Genomic DNA, 24,628 nt, shown 5'->3' with positions numbered 1-24,628 from the left:
CGGCTTGCAGATGTTTTTGCTCCCTCTGTGTCCTGACTGCTCTGCATCTTGTTCTTTGAATGAATTTGATTCACATGTTTCCCCAACAAATTGTGGGGGCTTGTTCATAAACCAGAGAACCTGGCAGTCACTTGCCTGCGAGCTTAAACAAGGCGGTTCAGCATTCTCACCTCACATGCAATTAGTGTTGTTTTTTGACATGATGTGGAGAAAGGAGCAAGCAACAGGCATGTTTCTCTAGCACCTTCTTTTTTGATATAGCTTTGGATACTGTGAAGAGTTCACCAGTGTCCAGGAGGACATGTCATCTTTGAGGAAATGATCTTGGCAACCACAGAAGCTGTTCTTTGCTACCAGCATATGGTGCCTCATTTTCTGAGGGGGAGAGACTCAGGGTCTGGGTGACAGGTCAGAGTTCTTGAGTTCCCTCCTGCACAAGAATAGTCCAAAACCCTTCTCCAAGAAATGGAGCACAGGAATAGCTCCATGGCCTCTTGTACTAGCCTCTTGTTTCAATCTGTCTTGCAAAAAGTGGAAGGGGATTTAGTCTGACAGTAAATTCTTGACCTAAAACTGCAACAGACAGCAAGACACAGACAAAGGATCAGTCTGGCCGAACTGAATATTTAGTTATTCTGCGCATTTTCAAATTCAAATAAACCTACAAGCAAGGGTATTTACTCCACTCCAACATGCAAAGTGAGTTAACAGAAGTCTCAAGAGAGAGCACAGTGTTTGTTTGAGTACAGTTTGAGTCTAAATAACAGAGCCTAGTTTCTCATAACTTTATTTTCTTTAATTGCAAGTTCCAGTTGAAAGGGTCTTTTTTTTTTTTCCTCTTTTTTTTTTTAACACATTAGTTCCTCTCGGTCTCATAACAGCTGAGCCCTCAGTGGAGACACTTGAATGAGCTTTCAGAACCAACTGTTAGTTTATACAAACTTGTAGGAACTGATTCTGGGCTTATTTTAATTAAATTTAGTGTAGAGGTCCCAGTGAGTTCAATAGTTGTTGGCTGGGAGGAAAAGTGAGCTGATAAACAGGCAGGCACCTGTCAAATCTCATTTTCTTGGAAAACCAAGCTAAAAAATGTCGAAGAAACGTTTGTGGCTTACAAGCTGTGATTTATTTTTCAAACGAAACAGGGAAGAAAAGAGCAAAGAAACTAGTCCTTTTCTCTCATACCCAACCAAGGCACTGAGGTCTGCTCCTTTTGACCCGTCCTTTCCTCAGGACACTTCCCGCTTGCCCTATTTTAATATCCCTTGCAAAATTGCATTACTTTAATATCTGCGAGGCAGCCTACCTGAAGGTTCTGTCTGGATAATGAGTTACTGCAGCAAATACAGAAGGAGCTCAGGGCGTGAGTAACCAGTGTGAAGTCCATGACCATTTGCTGTCCACTTTCCACCGCTAATTGCTATGTGTCAGCTCTGCGCCTGCAGTGGAAAAAGGTAAATACTTTAAAAGCTGAATAGAAATTCTGCACGTGAGTACTTAGATCAAGGTCCTGGTTAAGGAGAGAATAGAAAGTAAAGGGTGACATGAGGCTAGGTCATGTTCGGGTCTGTAGGTTTCCTAAGACGTGATGCTAGCAGGGCATTAAAACCTGGTCCACTATGGGAAATTATTGGTGATATGCCATAAAAATATGGCAGTGACTGCAACAGGTGCTCTCTTTCAGTGCTGATGTGGTAAAATTGTGATTTCCCAACCTGTTTCAAGCTGGCTCACGAACACTGTGGAAACCCAGGGATGTTCCTGTCCAAAGCAGGTCCCACTTCCTTATGCAGGACAAATGGACCTTTTTTAGTATACATCTAAAATCAGATTGTCAAACCCAAAATGCAAGTTACAGAGTTAAACTAAAATAAGAGTATAGGGCTTTTTAAAGCCTAAAAATACTAGCAATATTTCTAAAATAATAAAAAAAAAACATTTTAAGAACTTAAAAGGAATTTCTTTCCCCTGTCCCACCCCTACCCCAAGAAAACCTTCTCCCACCACTCACCAATTTCTGAGTTCCTCTTATGTACACAGGTCACAGTTGCAGGTTTTTTCTGAGTAAGCATAAGGCACCTTTTTCCCCTTCTTCTCTTCACTCTGTGAATACAGGATTCTTTTTTTCTACTTTTGTGACCGCTGAGAATGTTACTGTGACAAAAAATACCCAGAATTGTAGTGCTCACAATAGAAAAGCAAGTGCTGATAGTGCCACTGAAAATGCATCCCAAAAGAAAACAACATAGGTCAGTGTCTTGGGATAAATACCAAGGCATTAGAAATAGCAGAAGTTTTTAATCTCTCTCCTTATTAGGTTATGTCTAGGGGCAGTTTACAGAGAGAAGGGATGTGGTGTCCTGGCCTAGGTTTAGGCTTGCATCTGCTTTGCTTGCTCGATGTAATAGCCTGTGACACACTGGTAGTGCTCGGGGCCGACCCCAGCAGCCTGGGCTAATGAAGCTCATTCCTTTGCCTCAATCTGCCCCAGTCACAAAGCCCTTGCACGCCGCTTACAAAGGGGGGAAAAAAATTGCATTATGTCCCTTATATAATCCCCTTTGTTTCTATTTAATTTAATTATGCTGCCCTTAACCTTTTGCTCCAGGATGCTGGGAGCTCCTGCTATATAGAAGGTTGTATTTTGAGATCCAGATTTCCCCGGTATAATCCCAGCTGCTGTCAAGCTTTATGTTTCATGCCTGAAAGACAGCACTTGCAATGCTGGGCCAGCCAATATATTGTGGAGTGGCTTGTGTGTCTGGCATCACTGCCTCCTTAGGTTTATAATCTATGAGCAATTAGTATATAAGCAACTAGTAGCTGCCCAGGGCTAAGATTAAACAATTAGTACTCCACTTGCTTATCCAGAAGGATCCCACAGGCATAGTCCAAGGTCTCTGTTTGTCTAATCAAGGATTAGGAGCAATTAAGTAAAGTAAAATGCAATACTTGCATGATATCCACTAATACCCATCAGCTGGACTGGCACAAAACACTTAAGTGTTTTTAAAATGCAATTGATTTCCTCCAAGGTTAATCCTGCAGGCAGTACATCTAAAGAAAATATTGTACTAGAACCTGGTGTTTATAGACACAGCAGAAAAAAACATTCCATCTAGTTAACCTATGTAACAGTAAACCACAAATCCAAGTAAATGACCCAGGGTCTGTGCCTCAATGAGCTAGTTTCAACTAGAAGGGGAGAGCTCTTGATCCATCAATTCAAGGATGCAGAACTGAAATGACCTGCAGTCCTATGCCTGAAATTCAGTGAAGGAGTCGTCATATAACCTCTGATTCGTGTTATGTGGGGAGTGACATCAGTTAGTCTATCAGTCTTTTCTGACAACAGAAAAGAGACACAGAGAGGGTACTTGTGATGACAAACTGGATTATTTTATGCCTGTGTTACTTCTCCCCAAATATTTACAAGGAAGCTCACAGCATCCCGTCTCTCCAGGTGGCAGCTGTCCAGGGAATCTCAGGAACTGGGAGATGGGATGCTTCAGATGCACATGAAAATTCACCTTAAACCCACAAATACTGTGCAGTTGATCCGTGGAAGATATGCAGGGATTGTGCAACCAAATATAAAAGTATTTGTCATAATTTATGATTTTTTTTTCTAATAACTGTTTGAGACCTGTCAAACTTCCCATCCTGTGTTTCTAAATGCTGTAGGTAGAGAGACAAGCAAAAACTGTGCATAGAACAGCTTACATTTAAATTTTATCATAAGGACCCTGGTAGCATGTCCATGAAATAAAAAAAATTACCATAGTAGGTATAAAACTGCTTATAACAGTCTAATAGGAGCTGTAACTCATACATTGCTAATTCTAATAATAGATTCTATTCAGTGTATATGCTGTCCTGCATGCTCAATTGCTTTTGAAGTATACATTTTGGGTTATGTATGGTTAAATAAGTTCCTGAACATGTAGCACTGAGGGAAAACACCTCAATGTTTCACACTGCTGAGGACTGCAGTAGTTATAAGATTTCATTTCAAGATTTTAATTCACATAAATTCAGGAGCAAAGATTTTTTTAATTTTTGAAGAACAGACTGATGGCTGAGTTGTTGTCAGGTTTCAGTTCTTACAGACTCTGTCTATCTTTACATCTCAACCTGTGACTTAAGGTCCCATGTCCTGTGGGCATCCAAGGTCTATAAAGGATTAAAAATTGTCCTCAAACCTTGGGGACCATGCAGACCTCCTTAGATGGCAGTCCCAAGTCTATTTATTTCCCTCTGCCTGGTCAGTACCTTTGGTCTACCTCATCCTTGGAATCTTCAGGCCTCACAAAAAGCAATGAAGATAATTAGGCCTGGAGAGGGGGAAGGGAAAGGGAAAGGAAAAAACAAAGAGAGGGAGAAAATGGCTGGCACTGGCTCAAAGTGGTACTAGATGAGTAAACACAACATCTCGTATTTTAGTCTGAAATAAGTGAACAAAAAAGAAAAGGGTGAACATGGTTTTTCTGCCTTCAATTACATTTTTAGATAGAATTATTGATTTTAGCCTTAGACTCTTTAAGTATTGCTTTTGGAGAAGACAGAAGTTCCATTTCAAAAATAAGAAACTTTGATGATAGCTAAGCAGGGCACAGAATACTGTGAGCTTAACTGAACAATGTGCAACGGCTTGTTTTGTCCCTGAGCATGAGCAACAATATATGACCACTGCCTGCCCTTAGATGAAGGTGTTTCTAATATAATAACCCTCTTAAAGGAAGTACCGCAATGCAATATTCACTTATCTATGCCAAAATACCTAACACCATTTCTATTGGTTGATTGAATTATATTATCTGTTCTAAGTATGTTGAACCACTACACTTCTACTAGAAAGGCACTGTAATTATATAATTAATTTTATGGTTCCTTATCAACACGTAAGAAGCTTTCAACAGATACCGAATCTAGTTATACATATTCAAAAGCACAGATGAAGGTGACTTGCCTGTGATTTACACGACACCGATTGTTTGAATTGCAGCCTTTGTTGTACAACACAGAAGTTACAGTTAATAAATCCACATAGTTCCAGAGCTAGCTGCACTTCTGGGCCTGGGGATGTGAAGTTAGTTGGCATGTATCCTATACCTATGCCGCCTATAGAAATTTAAATTTCTAAATGCAATTGCAAGCCAAAAATCTCTGTTAACCTGATAAATTCTGTTTGGCAAGCAAGAATTACTTGTATGGTTTGGCTAACATAGCAGTTGCCGTTAACTTCCCATTTATGTTTCTTTCCATGTAGAAGCAGAAGGAAGAAGATCCTGAAAGAAAGGATGAGTTGTGATAAAATGTGGATCCAGCCACTCCAGGTGAAACAAGGCATTTAGGTAACCTAGATGGTGCTAGGCACAGGTTGTGCAAGGAACCAGTCCAGCTACAAAATATAGATCCTCCCTTTTAATCTTGATAATGGTTCCTAACTGACAGAAGTAATTATATTGCCCTGCTTTTCTCCCCCTCATTTCCCTCAAATAAAAGTGGCTAAATTGTTCTCACGGAGTGAGTGGGTGTCTCAGGTTTTGTAAGACAGTTCTAAGTGTGCAACATGCTAATTCTGGGTTGAAAGCGATTGAATAACTTGACTGTGATTTTAATATTCTGTCTCCCTTGGGGAGAGTAAAGAAAAAATCATGTAGACTCATTACTGAAGGTAAGGAATGAAGAATGTACATTGGTAATTGTAAAAGAGTAATTCTGCAAAAGTTTATTTCAATTGTTTGGTTTTCTATTTCAGTTGCTTCTTCAGATTTTTTCTGAAATTTGTTCCAATCATTAAAAAATAAATAAATAAAAGAAAAGGTGGTGATAAGAGCTAAAAGTACAATTCCTTAAAGAACCATGTTATTTCACTTATAATAAAGCAGATGAAGAGGTAAATTGGCCACGGTCCATAACAAATGGAAGGAATACAAAGAAAATCTGAGTAGATCTCAAGTGCTTCCATTTCCTTTAAATCTTAAACTTGTGCTGCCTCCAGCAATGACTGTTTAGAAAAAGAACACTATCAGCCCTAACACTGAAGGACTCATTAAATAGGATTCATCTTGCCTAGCTTTATGAAGTTAAGCATCTAGTCTAAGCTAGTGTCTAGGTTCTCTTGTCAATGAAGTGAGACACACATCACTGGATGTAATTTACACTGTCCATTTAGAGCAAAAATAAATAAATTGTTTAGATTATCCATTTTTAGACAGCTAAAGCAAAGCGAATGAATTAATTCATTGTATCTGAACTATTCTGATGCTCACATCATCCTTTTTTGAGACAGAGAGATGCCGTGGAGCACTTTCTATATCTGTATCTCCACACAGCATAATCCTTAAACCTGTAGATGATAAAAAGAGGCTAGTTTGTTGAAGTAAATAATCTACTTGGAATATACTGAAATAAAGATGAATTAAAAATACTTATGCTTACCTACTACTATGTTTAAGTTGTCCTTTTTCTGTTATGATGTTGTAGTCACATTTTTCCATCCTTCATTTTCAGGTTGTTCTGTTTCTGTATGAGACAGTCACAAACAGAGCAAAAGAAGCCGCTCAAATTAAAAGTACTTTTTTATAGAGTCTGCATGCTCAGTACCCTGTATATATTGCCTGAGCACCCTTTAATGTAAGTAAATATTACTATGCCTTTAAAAAAAAAAAAGTATTTGCAGCGTCACCATATCGGCTATACTGCTTCCAATGACTGAATTACCTGAAAGAGTTAAGCCAAGAGCCGTATGAGCACAGCTGCACTCAAGATAACTTCTTGTTCATTTGTAGGGTCTAGAGCATGTATACATGGGCACTGAGTTTTCCAGGAGCTGGAATCGATGATCCTTTATGGGTTCCTTCCAACTTGAGATATCCTATGATTCTAACATGATCTGGCTGGGCTCACACAGGAATTCAAAGGCTGAGAAAGAATACAATACATTTCTAAACCCTGGAATAAAATCCTAAGTGCTGTTTTAATTAAAGATGTCTTGAGAGGGGCAGTGCAACTGTCTGATAATCACCTACAATCAACAAGGCAGGGAAAAATCACAGGAGAGCAACGATGTCTACAGGCCAATGCTATGCTAAGATGCACTCTGAAAAAGAAAAAAAACAAACTTGTATCAGTCAAGGAATTACCAGCAGTAAAAGAAAAATATTAGTGGTCTTGTACAAGTCTGGTGAAATCTCTTCTAGATGATGGTGCAAACTGTCGGTTGCCTTTTCCACAGAAAGATTCATTCAGAACTGAAGAGGGAGAGTGACTTGGTAGATCAGTGAAATGCTATGTTGATCAGACACTAAAGAAACCTAGCACATTATCAGGTGATGTTTCCAGTGTTTTTCACCAAACAAAAAGTCAAGAACCAACACAACTGTAATGTATATGTATGTATTTAAATTTTGCAGAGCAGTATGATTTTTTTGCTGTTCTTTGTGGCAAGTGTGAAGAAATACTATGTTTGCTCCCGGTGATGAAGTGCTTAAAGACAGGAAGTACTTCTCATGAGATCTAGTGAAAGAAGCATATGTTATGCCCATAATGTTATAGAAGCAACTTCTCAGGAAGATAATTGATAGTGTTGTGCAATGTGTTTTCACCTGCTATTTGATGTGACTTGTCTGTACCTGTTGACATACCTTAGATGGGAAGGCTGGGTGGATCTCTATCTTATGAGGAAAGTAGTAATAACCATTTTTCTCCAAATATTACCATAGAAAAAACTTTTACAAATGTTGTCTGCAAGTCTCTGCAGAGTGTGGACAAAGTCTACAAGCTCCATGTGCAGGAAATCATTGCTGGCTTACGAGCATTGTGCTGCTTCGTCTCTTGGAATTTGCAGTTCCTGTCCTGTATAGGAAAAAGAGTGGGTGGGTGCAGTGGCATAACAAAAAAATCACAGAATCACAGAATGGTTTGAGTTGGAAGGGACCGTAAGGATCACCTAGTCCACTCCCCTGCCAGAGGCAGGGACACTTTCCGCCAGCCCAGGCTGCTCCCAGCCCCGTCCAGCCTGGCCCTGAGCACTGCCAGGGATGGGGCACCCACAGCTGCTCTGGGCAGCCTGGGCCAGCGCCTTGCCACCCTTGTAGCAAAGAATTTCTGAGGGATTTCAGCCTCTCCTTGACCCCTTTCGTGTACAGAGGACAGCGTTACATGTAAACTTTCAAATAGCCATAACTCCTACCTGTGCTGGTTTGCACGGATTACATCAAGTAGCTGGAAATAGGATTCTCTTCCATGCATTTGAAGGCAGGGAGGTGAAAGTGTAGTGCCAGGATCCTGGCCAAAAGACTAAAAGCATCCAGACTTTGAGACAGTCTGGTAATCTGTATGGGGTGATCTACGGCCACATAAAATTGAAGCATCCACTCAAAGTGTGTATCTCAATGCACTGTCCAGAGAGTGTCTAACTGGTCTCCTAAGGTAGGTAGCTAACAGAAGTTAGACACTTAAAGTTAGGTATGATGAGTCTAGACCTAAATGTTTGGCCTTGTAGGGAAAACAGACAAATTCTGTTCACTGCAATTCTAAAATAAAATAAGAGTGTCTGTGTATGCATGGAGAGAGGGCGGATGAGGCTGTCTGGTAGATCAGAACATCATTCAAACAAGGTAAAGATCCGGGCATAACCTTAACTCTGTTTTCAATTCTTCACATGACTGAGTTTGAAATAGTTTAACCGTTTCCTGATTTTCAGTTGTTGGAGTTTATAGAACAGCTATGGAACAGGATAACATGAAAGTTATGTAGATCGATAAAGCTTGCAGTTGCAGTATTTCCTGTTTGTTCTAATAAGACAGTAATGCTTCCAGTGGGAGTAAGTGATCACGCACCTAATTCTACGTGTAGGTTTTATGTGATTCTTTATTAGGCCTTCCCTTTCTGTCCTCTGTTGGAGTAGCAAGGTAATTGCTGTCATGCACTGTAAAGCGAGGTGTGAGAAACAAGGCTGATGAGAGAAATCACTTCCACAGTGATGTTACAAAATCTATTATGCAGCAACTTTAAGTACGTGTCCGTAACTTTTGTATCCAACACCTTTTTCAGCTTATCTTCCATTTACCCTATTAACAGTACTAGAAGTTACTCCACATTAACACACCCCAGGTAGCAGAGTGTTAGGTGAATGCCTGTTTTCTTTGCTGCGTTGCCTGAGTTGGAGAGAAACTCAACAAATTAAGTCAGACTGTTTGGGTACTGAATGAGCTATCCTCCCTTACTTGCAACATGTAGTAATGGTTCCCATAAACCATCATGCCATTCTTCATATAGTTCAAGTTTTTCTCTTCCATGTTCTTGTGACATAGTATTCATAGCTTGGCTCAAATGACTTTCAAACGTGTTTTGAGTTTCCATGGCTCTGGGAAGCTCCTCCTTCATCTTGACGTTCCTACCTGCCTTGTTCAGACATGTGGAGCTACGTATTTAGTGACTCTTCAGCACTAAATTTGTGACAGGGAACTTCTGGTCTGATTTAGACAGAAGTATGGTGCTTTGAAAACCAAGTTGGAATTAAGTAAATGGGAATAATGCAAGGTTTTCCTAAGAGTTTAGGTTGTTAAGAGTGAGGGGAAATAGCTGGCAGAATGCTTCCATACGTTTCTGTAATTTCTTCAAGGGATTAAGGCATCCACCCCAAGCTTGTGGGTGCAGTTATCACCAAAACAGGGCATAATCAGCTGTACTAGCCAAAAAGGGTGTAACATGGTACGACAGAAAAGAGATTATATCACTCTTTCTATTCAGCAAGTCTGTGCTGCAGATCTTGAGTCATACACTGATGCTTTCTGGGGGGCAGTAGATAAGATCTGTTATTGTGAAAGAACACGTTACATCATATGAAGATGTAAAGATACGATTCTGTCAATGCCACCCTTCCATTCATACTGTAAAACCTTGTATCTGTGTTTCTGCACTGATATCTCATGCGAACATGGCAGCCATAGCACAACTGTTTATGTGACCATCTGGAGTGGTGAGCAGCAGCAAGTTACTGGGCATAAGCATAGGAAGTCGTTCAGTCAGAATACAGAGGATTTTTTCCAGCTGTTTCATACATTCTTTGTCTCTTTACTGACCTCCACTAGGTTACATCACTTACTCTCTCAGAAATTTCTGCAAAGTGGCACAAACAGAAACCACCTTTGCTGCATCGTTATCAAGAGGACCTCTCAGCACAGTGCTGGGTAACTAGTGGAGCGCACCCAAATAATGGGGAGCATCTGGAAAGAATGTGGCTAGCATCAGCTCTGTGCCACATCAGCTGCTCCACTAAAGCACTAGTTATCAGAGCCTTGCTCACCCGATCTTTTGTAGACCTGTGTTCAGGACCATTAACAAAATGCAATGAATTTCTAAAGATTTACTAAAGGTCCTTGCCAGCATTGTTACTGCTCCAACACAACTCTCCTGTGTGGCTCTAGAGGAAGTGTTCGGATTAAGCTATATGCCACTGGTGATCTTTTCCCTAAAACATGTTCTTCAATTCAAGGCCAAAAGGGAGAGTTCATGGTCATCGAGTATTTCCACGAAGCAACAACAGTTGCAGTGTTTTGAACTGGAGGGGAATACGGATCAGCACACTTAGGATTCATTTTTTATGCATACGGTGTGCCACCACCCCTGAGGATTTTTGTAGTGTTCTTGTAATCAACTTTTATGAAAGGTATAAAGAGGTTAAGAGATGCTCTGCTATACTCTTACACAGGTCCATTGCTATTTACATTTGTCAATCTGATCAATGACCAATGAAAATGATGGGGGACCCACAATTTCTCTTGGCAACTTGTTCCATTGTCTCACCACAATTATAAAAAAAAAAAAAAAAAAAAAAAGGCTAAAGCCTTTGGGATTACTCTTATCTCCCGATCTTGCTTTTGCAGCTCCTGTGAACTGCAGGGATTGCTTGCAGCCAGGGTAAAGTGGGGAAGCTGCCACAAGTAGTGCATCAATCAACCCTGTAGCAACCACAGCAGCTGCTTCCAGGAACATACCTTTAGGAAACGTGTCCCTCCTAAATGCCGCCCAGCATCACTCGGACAGAAAGCAAATTCCCAAGCAGTTTTCCAAGCAAGCTTCTGTAGTTATTGCATGTGCTTCTTCTGACCCTCAAGATGGACAAACCTGAAAAAAATCAGCCAGTTAACGAGTGTCCAACTGCTAGCGAGTTTGTGGGCAAAAATTGTGCTCATCACGTTTCCTTGCCTGACTGCTATTTTAATGCCATGGAAACTTGTGGTAAACACACACCAAACGTTCAGCAAGCTCCTTGGGAGTTCTTGCCTTCTGGTATATGCAGGAAAGGTAGAAAATGGTGGTAAATTAACATCTATACAAAAACCATCTATACAAAGAAGTGATTGCTTCCTTTCTTTGACAGAAAAAAAAAAAAAAAAAAAAAGACAGATAGTTCCCTGATCTTCCGTAGTTAAGGGATGTTTGAGGTTCATGGAAATAATTTTGAGCCCATTATTGTTTCAAATTCTGTATTAGCTGGACTTTGCATTCTGTATTTTCCATTATTCATTTCTCTAGTTAGTACCGTCAGATTTCTTTCATTTTAGCATGCTGGAATACCCCAGAGAATGGACGAACTTGGAAAACACAGATATTTTGTTTCTGGGATCTGTGCTGGTCCTTATAGATTGGTCCCATGGCCAAATCATTACGCCCTGCAAGACTTCAGCTGCCAGCTCAGCTGTCCTCACACCTGAGTGTGAAGCATATTAAATAGGCTGTGCACTATAACGGGAAAATGCCTGTTTATTTCCTGCTCTCTCTTTTTAAGCATGTATGATAAAAATCCAGCTCAAGGGCTGTAAGTGAAATTAATAGGAAGAGGGTTTACTTTGCTCCAGAGATGCTGAAGAACACATAAATCTTCATCAGCTCAGTGCTTTTGGACAGCAACAGCATCATCGCTTCCAACAAGACACAATATTCAGAATCTATTTATTCTAAGGCAAACTGATACCTGTGATACTGGAGTTATCTTGTCCTGCTTGAGCTCTGCATCCTCACAAGCTGTGCATCTTGGCCTCAGCAAAAACTGTGGAAGAGAGTAGAAGTTGGAATATTTGCTAATAGGTATGTCTATAGTGCAGATTCATGTAATCCAGTGCAGAGAAAGCCATGCTGGCACTAGTCAGCAAGGTAAATTTGTGTGTGTGGGGACTTCTGCGTTCTCCTGTGTAGCCTGATCATGTGTGCACATTCTGGTTTGGAGCAAACTTGATTATATCCACACCGAGTTGCTTTGGGAATATATCCAGGACATTGTGGGTGAAGTAAGGAACTCTTCATTACTAAGAGCAGTTTCATGAGACACTGTAAATTCAGCAGGCTCTTTGGTTAATCTGGGAGGCAGACAAAAAGAAGTGAAAGAAGCATTCATTAAGAAAATCTGTAATGCTTTAGTGAGGTCTGTACATTTTGGAATAGGTCAGTTGCTTAGTCTTTTGGATGTATATTTTAAGAAAAATTAAGAAATTATCTTAGTTTGACTGGAAGATTTTACCAAGAGCATATAGCCCTGAAAGATAGTAACTTAGGAAAGGATGAAAAACACAGAAGGCTCTTGGTAAGAAGAGAAACCTGAGGAATGGAAAAACGAGTACAATTAATGCCACAGTATTAGTAAGGGTGACACTGCACAAAACTGTGGAGTCCTTTTATTGCTGCTTTTTGTTGTGGTGTTTTCTCAAAAAAGATAGAAAAGCAGAGTTAAGGAGCAAAGTGACTTAGAAAAAGAGGAGTAACAGTCCTGAGATTGGAATTTTTGGCTGAATTTGGCAAAATTTGGTTGAATTTTGGAGACTGTAAAAACATCTGGTGTTGCAACATCATGAAATAACCAGGTACTGGGAGCAGATTATTTTGCAGAGAAACTGCTTGCTGATTTTTCGGATTCATCAGTGATGGTGATTACGTGCACAGTATTTAAACCCACTGTATGTTACAGATAGGCCTCCAGTGTTAGTCACACAGTTGCCCAAATCTGTGTTATTTTGGGGCAGAGGACAGAGATTAGCTAAACAACTTCATTTTGTCACACAACTATTCTTAATAAGTATTTGCACAGAGTCACTCTGGGGCTGGAATGCAGTAAGGCACTGGTTCTGGCCTGTTTAGGATGACTAAATTAAATCAGATGAAAGATGGTGGAAAAGCAGGCACACGAGCAGATCAGTTAAGTTGAAGGCATGGATGTACAAAAGCAATTTCTTCCACAGTTGGAGAATTTCTGGGAAAATTCCTTTTCTACAGACTGAATTAACGGCTCAGCTCAGTCTCAGCTGTGCTTCAGGCCTCCAACTGCCCCCTTTGTGCTCTGTCAACGCCGTGATCTCCTTCCCTGTCCCCAGCCCTGCCTAGAGGCTATCACACCATTGCTTTTTCATGCTCATGTCTTTGAGAGATCAATAACACCAGGCCTGTACTTAGAAATAAATGCAAGGACACAATTCATTTCTGAATACTTCCAAGTACTAGAGGAAAACCAAAGTTCTCTGATTCATCTCTTGATGAAATGCTTCCTGTCCTAGTTAATTTGGAAGTCGAGGTGTCTACCCAGTGAATAAGACAAACCATGTATTTCTTTTAAGCAGTCGGATTCAAAGGACAATTTTCTTTTGACAAATTGCACAACAAAGAGGATTGCGGTCTGCTGATAAGACAGGTCTTTTGGGCACCTGGATGTCCAGGAAGATGGAAAAATCACTAATACTGGTGCTGAGAAGACGGAAAGAAGAAAGGCATGGGAACTAGGCTCTGCTTTAGGCATATGATGGAGACTGATACATTTTTGAGTTATGGAGCTTGCAATACCAGTAGTAATTGCAGTAGTAGAAGTCAGACCTCTTCTGTATGCCAGCTGATTTAAGAGTACAGGACAAACACAAGAAAAAAAAAAAGTGGTCAACAAAAGCTTGAGGAGCTAGAAAGGTAAACCAGCCATCTTTGCTGTTGTGGCTCCTCTGGAGTCACTGTCTTGCTGTGCACAGCAGATTGAGGTTAGTAACACAGAATTTGTTTTTCTTACCTCTTCCTTTACTCTCATACATTTGCAGGATGCCTTTGTAGCATTCCATGTTGACAAGGTGCTGGTAAGCAAGTACTTGGAGTTGCTGCAGATTGGGGAGCTGGCACCAGATCAATGCAGTATCGAGCCCACTAAAAATATAAGTCTATTCTTGTACATCAGAACAAAGGTAGATTAAAGGGAAATATTCTAAAATTAGACCTTGTTCTTCTGTATCAGCATAGCCCCTGGAAGAATGTGATCCAGGTTCTTCACAATTTTTTGTGTTACTGCTTAGAAACAATACATGAATATTAGTCTTAATCCACATGATGTGGCTGAGAATAAGATTCCTGAAGGTGACTTTTTTATCACAGTAACTCTAAATAAATATCAGAGCCTTGTTTTGCTCCAATGAGTAACACAGCTATCACCTTTTCTCCTTTCCCTTGCTTTGAAAAAGAGCTAACCAAACATTATGTAGTTCTTTTCAGCTGGTAGTAAACTCTCAGACTGTTCTCTCTCCTGTTGAGGGAGAGACAGCAGGATTGAGTGTTTCAGCCTTGAATTAAGTTTCATTGCCCTTTTGGACAGCCTGTTATAGCAGTCTCAAGGTCATTCACAGGATGATCATTCACAGAAGGACTGTCAGAGTAACCAGTCTGGTATGTCAAAGAAAACCTCATGAAAGAGGCATGGAAAACAGAATGGGAAGTCTTAGAGTACAAATATTCCCTGGGCTGTATGGTCCTCATTGCTTCCCACTACCCAAGACTTTGTTTTCTCCATTCCTTCTAGCCTGCCCTGACTTTTCGTTTGCATAGTCCCACAGGACATGCTGAAGGGGGGCAAGATGATACGTGGCCCCATGCAACTCGGACATTAGAAATACAATTCGGTGCAGTCTGGCTGTCCCAGAGTGCCACGACCACACCTTCCTATGTAGGTGGGAACCTCGTGAACCCTCTTACCCATCCATGGACATGCCTTGCCTATTTCTTAATTCCATAGCTGGCCTGCACCAGAGCCTGCATGTGCCTGGCTCCATGCTGACTCCATTTCCCCAAAAAAGACTGGGAAAGTAGGCTGGCAAGCTACTTTGTGGGTTGGGTTGCATGGAGACAGGAATCAGGCTTGGGAGGTGTCTGCAGAGCTGGCAAAGACAAAGGTGGGTTGGCCTCGCACCTGCACTGCGCTCATTTCTTCTTCCATCCTCCTTCCTCAGTGCTCTCCAGCCTGAGGCTGACTCGGCTGTAGGTCCTATTTTTCATACAGGCATTTAACCCTCCCCTTTTCATCTTGGGAAGAGTAAAGTGAAGACCTATATTGATTATTGGGACTGGTGGCAGAAACGGAATAATTTCGTTCAAAAGTCCTACCACAAGATGGCACACTATGTTCATGCACATACAGTACAACCTCCACTAGGCACAACTTCCATCCGAGCCCTACTACCTGCCAAGAAGATGATGGAAGAAGCACCAAAGACATAGTTTTAGGGATTGGGAGTACAGACATCGTGCTGTGATGACTGCTGCTTGTTCCTCCGCTCTGCCTACCTTATCAGGCAAAGACATAGGGAAGAAGGGGCAGGCGGGGAGGAAAAGAAGAAGAGAAAAAAGCCATGACTTTTTAACCAGTATTATAACTTAAACCTTGAAATATCTAATTTCACAAAATTAATTATAAATGTGGTAAGAACACAAAGCCGAAGAAATTCACCAGCTAAAATTCATATCTATTCACCATCAAAACTATTTTTATTATAACTTATAGATCACACCATCTTTTAATGGAGGAAATGTTCTGGTATAGTTATTACTGCATCATTCCATTCCAACCCAGAATGAGGGGATCTGTGACAGTAATTTCCTTCCTACCATATCCCAACATAGTTTTTTCTTATGGGCTGTTACCTCTTTTCTGGCTTGTCATAAACATATCCAGAACTACTTTCCAGTAATCACTTATTTATTTTCCTCTACTGGAGAAAAATTTCATGCTTGCTTAATGGTTTACGTCTGAAGGACTTTACAAAGCTGTAAGGCATTAAAGCCTTACACTAATGCAATGAGGGTTTATAGAAAAGGCATATTCTGTATGTAAACTAATAGGACAGGCACAGGCACACAAGAGGGGGACAGTAGGAATGAGGGTTGTGGGAACTGTGCAAGAAAAGTGCCTCTGGAGAAGAAAGAATGGAAACGAGCAAGTTTCTTGTGCAGATTGCATAGTTTCCACTCAGCATTTTTTCTGCTGTTTCTTTCCACAGCTTGGGATCAAAAAGAAAAAATACATGCCATACAATCACCAACACAAATACTTCTTCATCAGCGAGTATCCCATTCTCCTGCAATACCACAAAGGGTACTAATGGGGCTTGTAGATCTTACTTTTGACCTTTTGGACTTGAGCAGAACTAAGGCACCTGCATCAAAGAACATAATAATCAAAGATCGTAATAATCAGTTTGCATCTAATTTTTGGAGGAGTTGAAGACCTGGCTGGATAAAATCCTGAGTATGCTGGTCTGACCTCATAGCTGATGCTGCTCTGAGATCCTGAGGTCCTTTCCATACTGAATCATATTATCCTATGTGAGATGAGGTTTCTATACCCTTCTTGCTCAAAGAATATTAATTCAGCTTGAAAATTTCTAACCAAATGGCTTAAGTTTGTTCCAGGGTAGAAAAAATAGTGGGGTATGCTTATCCCAGGTCAGCTTAGAACTGAACTGCTTTGCAAAAATAAGTCTACCTCTATTTGGACAGAGAAAAGGAGAAAGACTTAACTCACTCAGGAATTTACTTGGGAGAGTGAGATGAGGGCTCCAAGGACTGTTTATGTGAGCTGTATAATGTATGGCTATTAAAGTGCATCAACAAGAGGAAAAACCTCAGAATGCCTCCACTGCCAGCGCCCTGATCTCTAGGCTCACTCCTGCCCTCTTCTTTCCATCTTAGTGAAGCTTTATTCTTTTTGCAATGCAGCACAATTTCAACATGGGACAAGGAGGTATTACCTCTTGCATCTCTCCAGAGTAGTCTGAAGCCTGCTGCTTGGGATGCTTGCCTGAAGGCAGCAGTATGAATCTGAAACCCAAACACCCAGCAGAAATGGGCACTTTCAAGGTGTGATTCATTTGACCTATGTTTTTTCCCCTTGACCTCTGAAGGTGGCAGGAACTGCACCCCAGCAGTGCCGGTTCTCTCGAGTGACTAGACAGAACTAGCAGGGCTAGTTCAGATGCGTGTATCTCAGATAGGCAACTCCAAGATGCCAAGTTCAGGAAGGTGATTCTATCCTAGATCTTCCATGTCCTCCACAGTGGCTCTGAGCTACACCATACCACATCTTCCCATAGTATTCAAATTTAAGTAACAGTCTGGTTTTTAGTGGTTTCTTTTTGGTTTGTTTTTGAAATGTAAGTAAGTTTTTGAAGTGTTAAGATGTTCATTTGGAAGATGAAGGTTGAGTTTGAATTCTTGCAACCCAAAATCCCTAGTAGGCAAGGGATTTTGTACTCCTGATGTTCCCCTGCTTTGAACAATTGAGTGGGGAGCCTGATAAGCTTTGGGGCTGTGGCTTGAGAACAAACTCCTCTGTGGTTGTTTCTCAGTTAAAAGCCTAAAATGAAATCTTAGGTTTCTAAGCTCTATCAGCTTATGGACAGACCTAGAAATGTGTAGAAGCACTAATACAACATCCTAACCAGTACCAGTCAGTGGCTTTCTCGCAAAGTGGTTACCTGTGATACTGAAAATGATTATTAAGTTTCTGCCTTATTTTTCAGGTTTCTACACACCCCTTTTTTGGTTTGACTCTTTTCTAAAAGAAGCCACTCATGGCCATATCTGTCCATGAGGAAGTGGAAGGCAATAATACTACCTGTGTTGACAGGTGACAGCAGTACCAGGCTGTCCTGAACCAATCTTTCTGTCTTACCGTTGTTTTACCTCTTGAGGTCAGCAGGCTCCCAGATTGCTTACTGTTTGCGCTGATGCACACCGATTGTCATCCAGAAAATTCTGCAGTCCTAAAACTTCTCAGACTATTCTCCATATTGAGTAGCTGTTCAGGAATTCTTTGCTTCCAATTGGATTATCTGTCATTCAGTCCGTGACATTACCAGTGATAATGAATTCTCCCTTACAGCTCTTCCTCCACTCCTGTTTCCCACCTACTTCCACTACCACACATTTTATATTGCATACACAAAACTGTACTGGGCAGTAAGTATGCGACTTGTGCAACCAAGAAGGGGTCAGGTGTGGGCCTTCTACCTTTCTTCTGAATGTGCAGCCAGCTTCTGTCCAGAGCTCAGTCCCTGCTGTGTGACACTGCGTGCTGTTCAGTTAAGCCTAATATGACAGTGTTTGGTGCAGTGTTTTCAGTGGCTCTGCGTGCTTTCTGCCAAACCAATCACGTTCCTCAGGTCCATGATAAAGGCCTGAAAACAAGCAACAGACTGTTTGGCTTGTAGTGCTTTGCCTTGTTTGCAGAACCACGGAGCATACTGCCTCCTTTGGTTTGGGAAGCAAACTGGAAGGTCCACTGTGGTCAGGAATGGGAGGATGGGGATTTATAGGAACCGCTGTCCTTGATTTGTTAGCAGCATGCATACACTTGGCATAATTTCCTATACCAGGCAGCCAGAATTAATGCTTCATTCTTCCTTCTCTGGCCTGTGTTACACATACAGGAAGAAGAGCAACTTCCAGCCAAAATGAGAGCGTTGGTCCAGCATTTAGTTCACTGTGGAGTCCTGGGCAATGATTTGATACAAGTCTTCAGCTCTTGTTTCTGAATACACAGTCTCTTGCTAATATACCAATCTACTTACTAGGCAATGAGTGATCAGACTCATCTGTTATAGCAAGCTGTGAAAAGTATTATTAGCTTATGTTAACTTGGATTGTTCCAGATGATTCAATTCAGCAAAACCCTATAAAAGCTGAATGTAAATTGTTTTCTTGTATATATATTATGAAGCTTAGAAAAAGAGTTAAGCACGTTTAACTTATGATTTTCTTTTCTTGTTGTCTCTGGGTTTGATAGGACTTGGCCTGGATGCTGACCTTCTATATCAGATTTTTTTATTTATGGATCACTATTAGAAATCAAGAGTCTTCTAGCATATTACTTTATGTTCAGATGATATCTTTTTAGATGGTTCTTCCACCTTCCTCCATGTATTCTTTCTGCCTGCCTTTCTCTGCCTTTGCTTATCTTTCCATTTTCTCCTTTACCATCTCATTTTTTGCTTAGTTTTTTAATTCCGTAAAATTAAACTAAGACTGTTCTGCTCAGTTGCCAGTTCAAGTTTTATGTTGCCTCATTGGCTCTGGCAGCAAAGACACTTCACTGAGTGCTGACCAAACTGAGAAATATTTAGCTAATATTCAGTACTTTGGGTGTTGGGTCTACTACTTGATTAGAGAAAGAAGATTTAACAGCTTAGCCTGGGCTTACAGATGCCCAGGCATTACCCAGCAGCATTGGCCTGAATGGACAATATGCTCTGCACTTGGATTGTTTTACTGATTCTAATCAGTTTGGTCCTTGGCTACACATAAAACAAGATGAACACCAGGCTATGTCAGTTTTATAACAAAACATATTAAATAATGATGAATTTCATAAGGAAGTATGAAACTTCCAGGTTTTGGAAGTTCTTCCAGGTGTGAATTAGCAAGGCTGGTGTTCAGCCATGTGTCTGTAAGTCTGGCTATGCTGTTATGTCAATAGCTTGTCACTGAGCTTGTCACCTGTTACTGAATTCTGGCCTTTTGCCTGATTGCACAGGATGCTGGAGAGCAGCTGGTTTGTCTGGGTTTCACAGATGAACCATATCCCCATGGATATTTACTATGACAACAGTTTGGACTGGGTATTTACTCAGGTAAAATATTTTCCATTCTTAAGAATTGTGGCCATACAGGTACAAATTCCAACCATAAGACAAGCAAGTCCTCTTGGTAACTGGGAAGTGGAGGTTAATAGGATAACAGGATTCTGTTCTGGTAACAGTAAAGGACAACAGCAATGACACGTTCATGGGCAATCTGAAATGAAAGCTAGGTCCCAGCTCTATTTCCTAAACAACCCCACCTCCTCGCTTATTGCGCCATTCTTCTGCTTATGCAGAGATGGAAGTTTGTGTCCTACTCTTGCTGAGCAATTTGGCACTACTGGAGTGCCAGTGTGGAGCCCCCTCTTTGCAGAGACACTAATTGGAGCCCAGCAGTAAAGTCTGCCTGCCACAGAAGTACCCTGCCATCTCTGCTTTTTCTGCAGACATAGGTTCAAGAAGACCCAGGAGGAACTTTTGACTGTCTGTTCACATGCATTAACAGGAGCACAGAGCCAACTGCGAGCTTTACCTTGGCCCATACTAGCCAATCTACATACATCTGCTGGTCCATAAAGATGAAGCAGGATTATAATCCCTGGCTTGAGGTAGTTCATTTTAGGCTAAAAGAAACAATAGAACAGAGTAGCACAGCATATTGTGCTCTTTAGACAAGTGAAAAAGGCTGCACTCACCAATCTGTACTGATTTCACTTTCCTTTCCCCTCCTCTAGCTCCAGGCAACATGCAACGTTGAGCAGTCCCTGCTCGATGACTGGTTTACTGGGCATCTGAACTTCCAGATTGATCATCAGTGAGTATACATCTTGAGAGAGAATTTTCTTCCTTTTTTTTTTTTTCCCCCTATTCTTCTTTGCTCCAAATTCTACAAGTAGTTGTGGGGCACCAAGGAGTTTGCCTTTAAAAAGGCTGAAAACTCTAAAGAGAATCATAATTTAATTCATAAAGCTTCACTGGACTCACAGGGAGGCGGAAATGACTAGTGAAAATTGAATATGGGCAGGATCTATGAAACCGTACAGACAGCAACAGGGTCTAACCAAAGCAGTAGCTTGTAAGCATTAGTGAAAATGTACATGCTAAGGCACCCTGTTTATAGTCTGACACAGTAGTTTAAGCCTACCTATACTGACTACTTATGCTATTACTCTGAGAGATGCAACTGAAATATGGGCTCATCTCTTTTTCTGGGCAATGGACACGGTTACTTCTGGAGAAAGGGGAAGAGGAAAGTAGTTTCTTCCAGTTCATGGCATCGCTTAATTTGGAGAAGTGTTGCTTCAGAGATGCTAGAGAGAACTGTGGAAAATAACAGAGGGATAAAGCAGGAAAGTCTTATGAGTTACTTGTGCTAAAAGCACATGAAGGGGAAAGAAGAACTAGGAGCAGCTACAGACCCTACTCAGCATGAGCTAGGGGATCCCTGGGAAGTAATAATGAACACGAACACGGGAAAGGTACTATTTCTTACAAAGCACTGGAAAAGAATTTGTCTGTCTCCTTTTCACAGCCTATTCCTCTCAATGCCAAGACATAACTACTGGAAGGTGGCTCCTCTGGTGAAGTCCTTGTGTGCCAAACATGGCATTGAGTACCAACGTAAGCCGTTGCTCACAGCTTTGGCAGACATTGTGTGGTAAGTAACACCACACTGTTAAAAAATTGCAGAAGGATGTAGGAGAGACTGGAATCCTGAGAACAAGGGTTAGCCTGTTCTTCTCTTACAAATCAACACAGTGAAACCCTCATTTCCATTGTCCCCACCAACACTCCTCTAAACAATCCTGCATAATGTGACCTCCTGTGCTCTCTCTTTCTCTCTCTCAGCTCTCTGAAGAATTCAGGAGAGCTCTGGCTTGATGCCTACCTACACAAATAAGACAACAAGGCTTGATGATATCATTCACAGCCTGCCACACCTTTGCATTTCCAGCAAGCTGAGAAGCAGGGACCACAAGGGACTCCATGGCAGAAGAAAATGGATGAGAACTGAAGGACATGATTCCAATAGAAATGAAGTTACCTGAATTTTACTTCTGGTCTTCCCTGGTGTTTTGTTTCAGATATGTTAAGAGTGGGTAGGGCAAGCAGGAGATGAATGGTTAGAACAGGGAGAAACTCTTTGCTGCATCTAAGTAAATATGGCCAAGACCATTTCTGAACTTGAGTATGTGTTCAAGTCAGATCATGGACTAGCGCAGCTGCACACACTTAACTTCATTTCAGAGTCCTCTGACTATTTTATTTATTTTTAGGTACTCCTTATGTGGAAGGTTTAATGCTTAATAAAACATTTGCTTATTTGAATTCATTTGAAATTGCACAGGATTTTGAATTAACACTGTGTTCCAGCAATGCACTTAAATCATAATAAACTACATATCACACCTAGGAGTACAGCAATTGCAATATTCAGTTGAGTAACAACATAAATGTGTTTCTCATTTCTGTTCTCTGGAGCATCCTCATTGTCACAATGCCAGGCATCCCCAGTTGTCAGGAAGAAATACATGTGTTGAAACCAGCTCAAGCCTGCTGCTCTCTTCAAAGTTTCTTTATTAGTTTTTTTGGGGTTTTTTGTACTTTGTGCTGGGCTAAGCCATGTGTACACTCCCTATGCTGGTCTGGCCGAATTATTTATAATCATGAGGTCTCCACTGTCAAGTCTGTGCCCTAAAGTGCTCTTAAGTACTTCATACCTGTACTCTTTCATGCCACATCCTTTGTCTTCATTTCTCAGTCGCTACTATTATAGCAGGTCTGTATTTCCTTATGTGGACAGCTATATCTCATTCTACATAGAGTAACTGCATGGTACTGCTATCTATTATAAGACTATCATCATCCTACAGAAAGATAAACCAAAAGTAAAATAAATTGGCCATAAATATTTGGTCAAATAGAAAAGTCGCTGTTGCAACTAAAACAAAACCAAGTTGCAGACAGGCCAGGAAAAGATCAGACTAAGCAAGCCCAAGTTCTGAAGCTTTGCAAACGCAATATGATGTTGAGCCATTATTTTCCTCCACACAATTCGTATCAATCATAAACCCATTATAATCACTAAATCACTGTTATAATCAGTAGAAGCAAGTTCAGAACTTCTGCACTTAAACATTCAATCAAGTTCATGGTGGGGAACAGGTTTGTTTCTTCATTGCCCTCAGAGTGAGCTGTACTCACCTGGAGCCTGAGGCTTGCAGGCGCTGCTGAGCAAGACTCTTCTGGCAGGGTATGCTTCTCGGCTCCTCAGTCTTGCCTCAGTCCATGGCGTTTGCACTGCTCCTCGACCAGATGCTAGCCGCAGGTGAAGTCACAGCAGGTAACGTCACTTGCTTAGAGAATGATGGGGTTCTACAAAAAAAGTATAGAACAAATAAGCTAATGCCTAATATAGTTACATGAATAAAAAATACATATCATACTGTTGATTAGCGTCATAGGTTCATAGTAGAAAAGTAGATCCAATACATACACAAGCTTGTAAACTACTGGATAGGGTTAGGTTTAGATTAGATCATTAGAGTAAGGGTTAAGGTTAGGGTAAGGCTTCAGGATCAGGGTGGAGGATCCATTTGCTTCAGGACAAGCATTTGACTTGACAAGGTCAGGGTTCACATTATTGTTGAGGTTAGCATGAGGGATGGGCACTGTGAGATGCCTGCATCCACTAAAGGCACTCGCAGTGCATCTGAAGGTATTCTTCACCCACGCTAGACAGCACAGAAATGTATAGGCATGCCCGTCCTGCCCCTCAGACAGCTCCAGGTGATGCCTGAACACACCAAAAGGCACTCACAAAGCCATGGTGCACACCAGAGGGCCCTCGTAGATCACTGCAGGGCAGTCAGCTCTAGGGTTAGTGTTGAGATAAGGATTAGAATAAACAGCTAAGTTTAGGGTAGGGTTTCAGACTTAGCATGAGGCATCAGGTTAGCCAGAGCCCAGCACAAAAGACACCCACTGGGACTAGGGCTCCACACAGAAGTGGCCAAGTGTAAAACATCAGCCTACCGAGAAAAATTTTCAAGTAGATCCAACAGCAGCTGGATTGCTCAGGCTTTTGTGCTTCCCAGTGTGATACAGGTAACACCTGGACTGTGCTGCAAGAGAGAGGATAAACACTCTCACTGTTGGCTAGGGAACTTTTTTTGGGGGTTTTTTTGTTTGTTTGTTTGTTGCTTATAGGTACATGAATTAAGAGTTATGGGTTATATGTTATGAAATCTTAAGACCTGAATGGTGAATAAGTGAATTCACATGATAGACTAGTCTAAGCAACAGGGGATTGACCCCTCTTTGTCATATTTCTTAAAGAGCTCATGAAATTAATTTTAAATCACAGAGCATGTCACCCTGTAACTTTGAGAGATCCAAATGGACCGAGACAAGCAATAACCCTAACCCAAAACCTAATAAGCCTAAACCCAAACCCCTAATGGCCCCAACCCTCAACCTAAACCAAAGAGGCCCTAACCCTAATGTTAACCTAACCCTAACTCTAATAGTCCCAAACCCTAAAAGGTAACTCAAACTGTAATATGCCCTAACCATAACACTAACCCTAAAGCTAACTCTTAATGACCCTAACCCTAATATTAACAGGCCCTAACCCAAACACCAGTAGGCCCTGACCCTTACCTTAACCCTAACTCTGACGTCCCTAACATTAATAGGCTGTAGCACTAAGCATAACTCTAACCTCGGTGACCTTAACCCCAACC

General features: G+C 41.1%; 1 protein-coding gene and 1 long non-coding RNA gene across 3 annotated transcripts in view; one reads left to right on the top strand and one right to left on the bottom strand.

Annotated features, from left to right (window-relative positions):
* Positions 1 to 21,783, top strand: part of LOC119154420 (acyl-CoA (8-3)-desaturase-like) — a 49,628-nt gene extending 27,845 nt beyond the window's left edge. Inside the window, 8 exon segments of the mRNA XM_037401876.1 lie at positions 16,305 to 16,365; positions 18,188 to 18,264; positions 19,091 to 19,128; positions 19,130 to 19,204; positions 19,838 to 19,934; positions 20,618 to 20,697; positions 21,415 to 21,540; positions 21,732 to 21,783. Of these exon segments, the coding sequence (XP_037257773.1) occupies positions 16,305 to 16,365; positions 18,188 to 18,264; positions 19,091 to 19,128; positions 19,130 to 19,204; positions 19,838 to 19,934; positions 20,618 to 20,697; positions 21,415 to 21,540; positions 21,732 to 21,783 (606 nt within the window).
* LOC119154425 overlaps positions 1 to 24,006 on the bottom strand; it is a 43,791-nt gene extending 19,785 nt beyond the window's left edge. The window contains exons 1-10 of one of the 2 annotated variants that reach the window (XR_005106457.1): positions 23,919 to 24,006; positions 23,088 to 23,258; positions 11,987 to 12,061; positions 11,007 to 11,136; positions 7,650 to 7,860; positions 7,035 to 7,105; positions 6,727 to 6,927; positions 6,445 to 6,528; positions 2,012 to 2,217; positions 1,307 to 1,439 (exon numbers count right to left, since the gene is read on the bottom strand). This is a non-coding gene — a long non-coding RNA (uncharacterized LOC119154425). The remainder of the gene's footprint in view (positions 1 to 1,306; positions 1,440 to 2,011; positions 2,218 to 6,444; positions 6,529 to 6,726; positions 6,928 to 7,034; positions 7,106 to 7,649; positions 7,861 to 11,006; positions 11,137 to 11,986; positions 12,062 to 23,087; positions 23,259 to 23,918) is intronic. The other variant, XR_005106458.1, reaches the window with a different exon arrangement.
* Positions 24,007 to 24,628: the final 622 nt, after the last annotated feature.

This window comes from Falco rusticolus, chromosome 10 (genome assembly GCF_015220075.1).
Source record: "Falco rusticolus isolate bFalRus1 chromosome 10, bFalRus1.pri, whole genome shotgun sequence".
Classification (NCBI taxonomy): domain Eukaryota; kingdom Metazoa; phylum Chordata; class Aves; order Falconiformes; family Falconidae; genus Falco; species Falco rusticolus.
The sequence above is the reverse complement of the archived record's forward strand: the minus strand, read 5'-3'. Positions and strand labels throughout refer to the sequence as shown.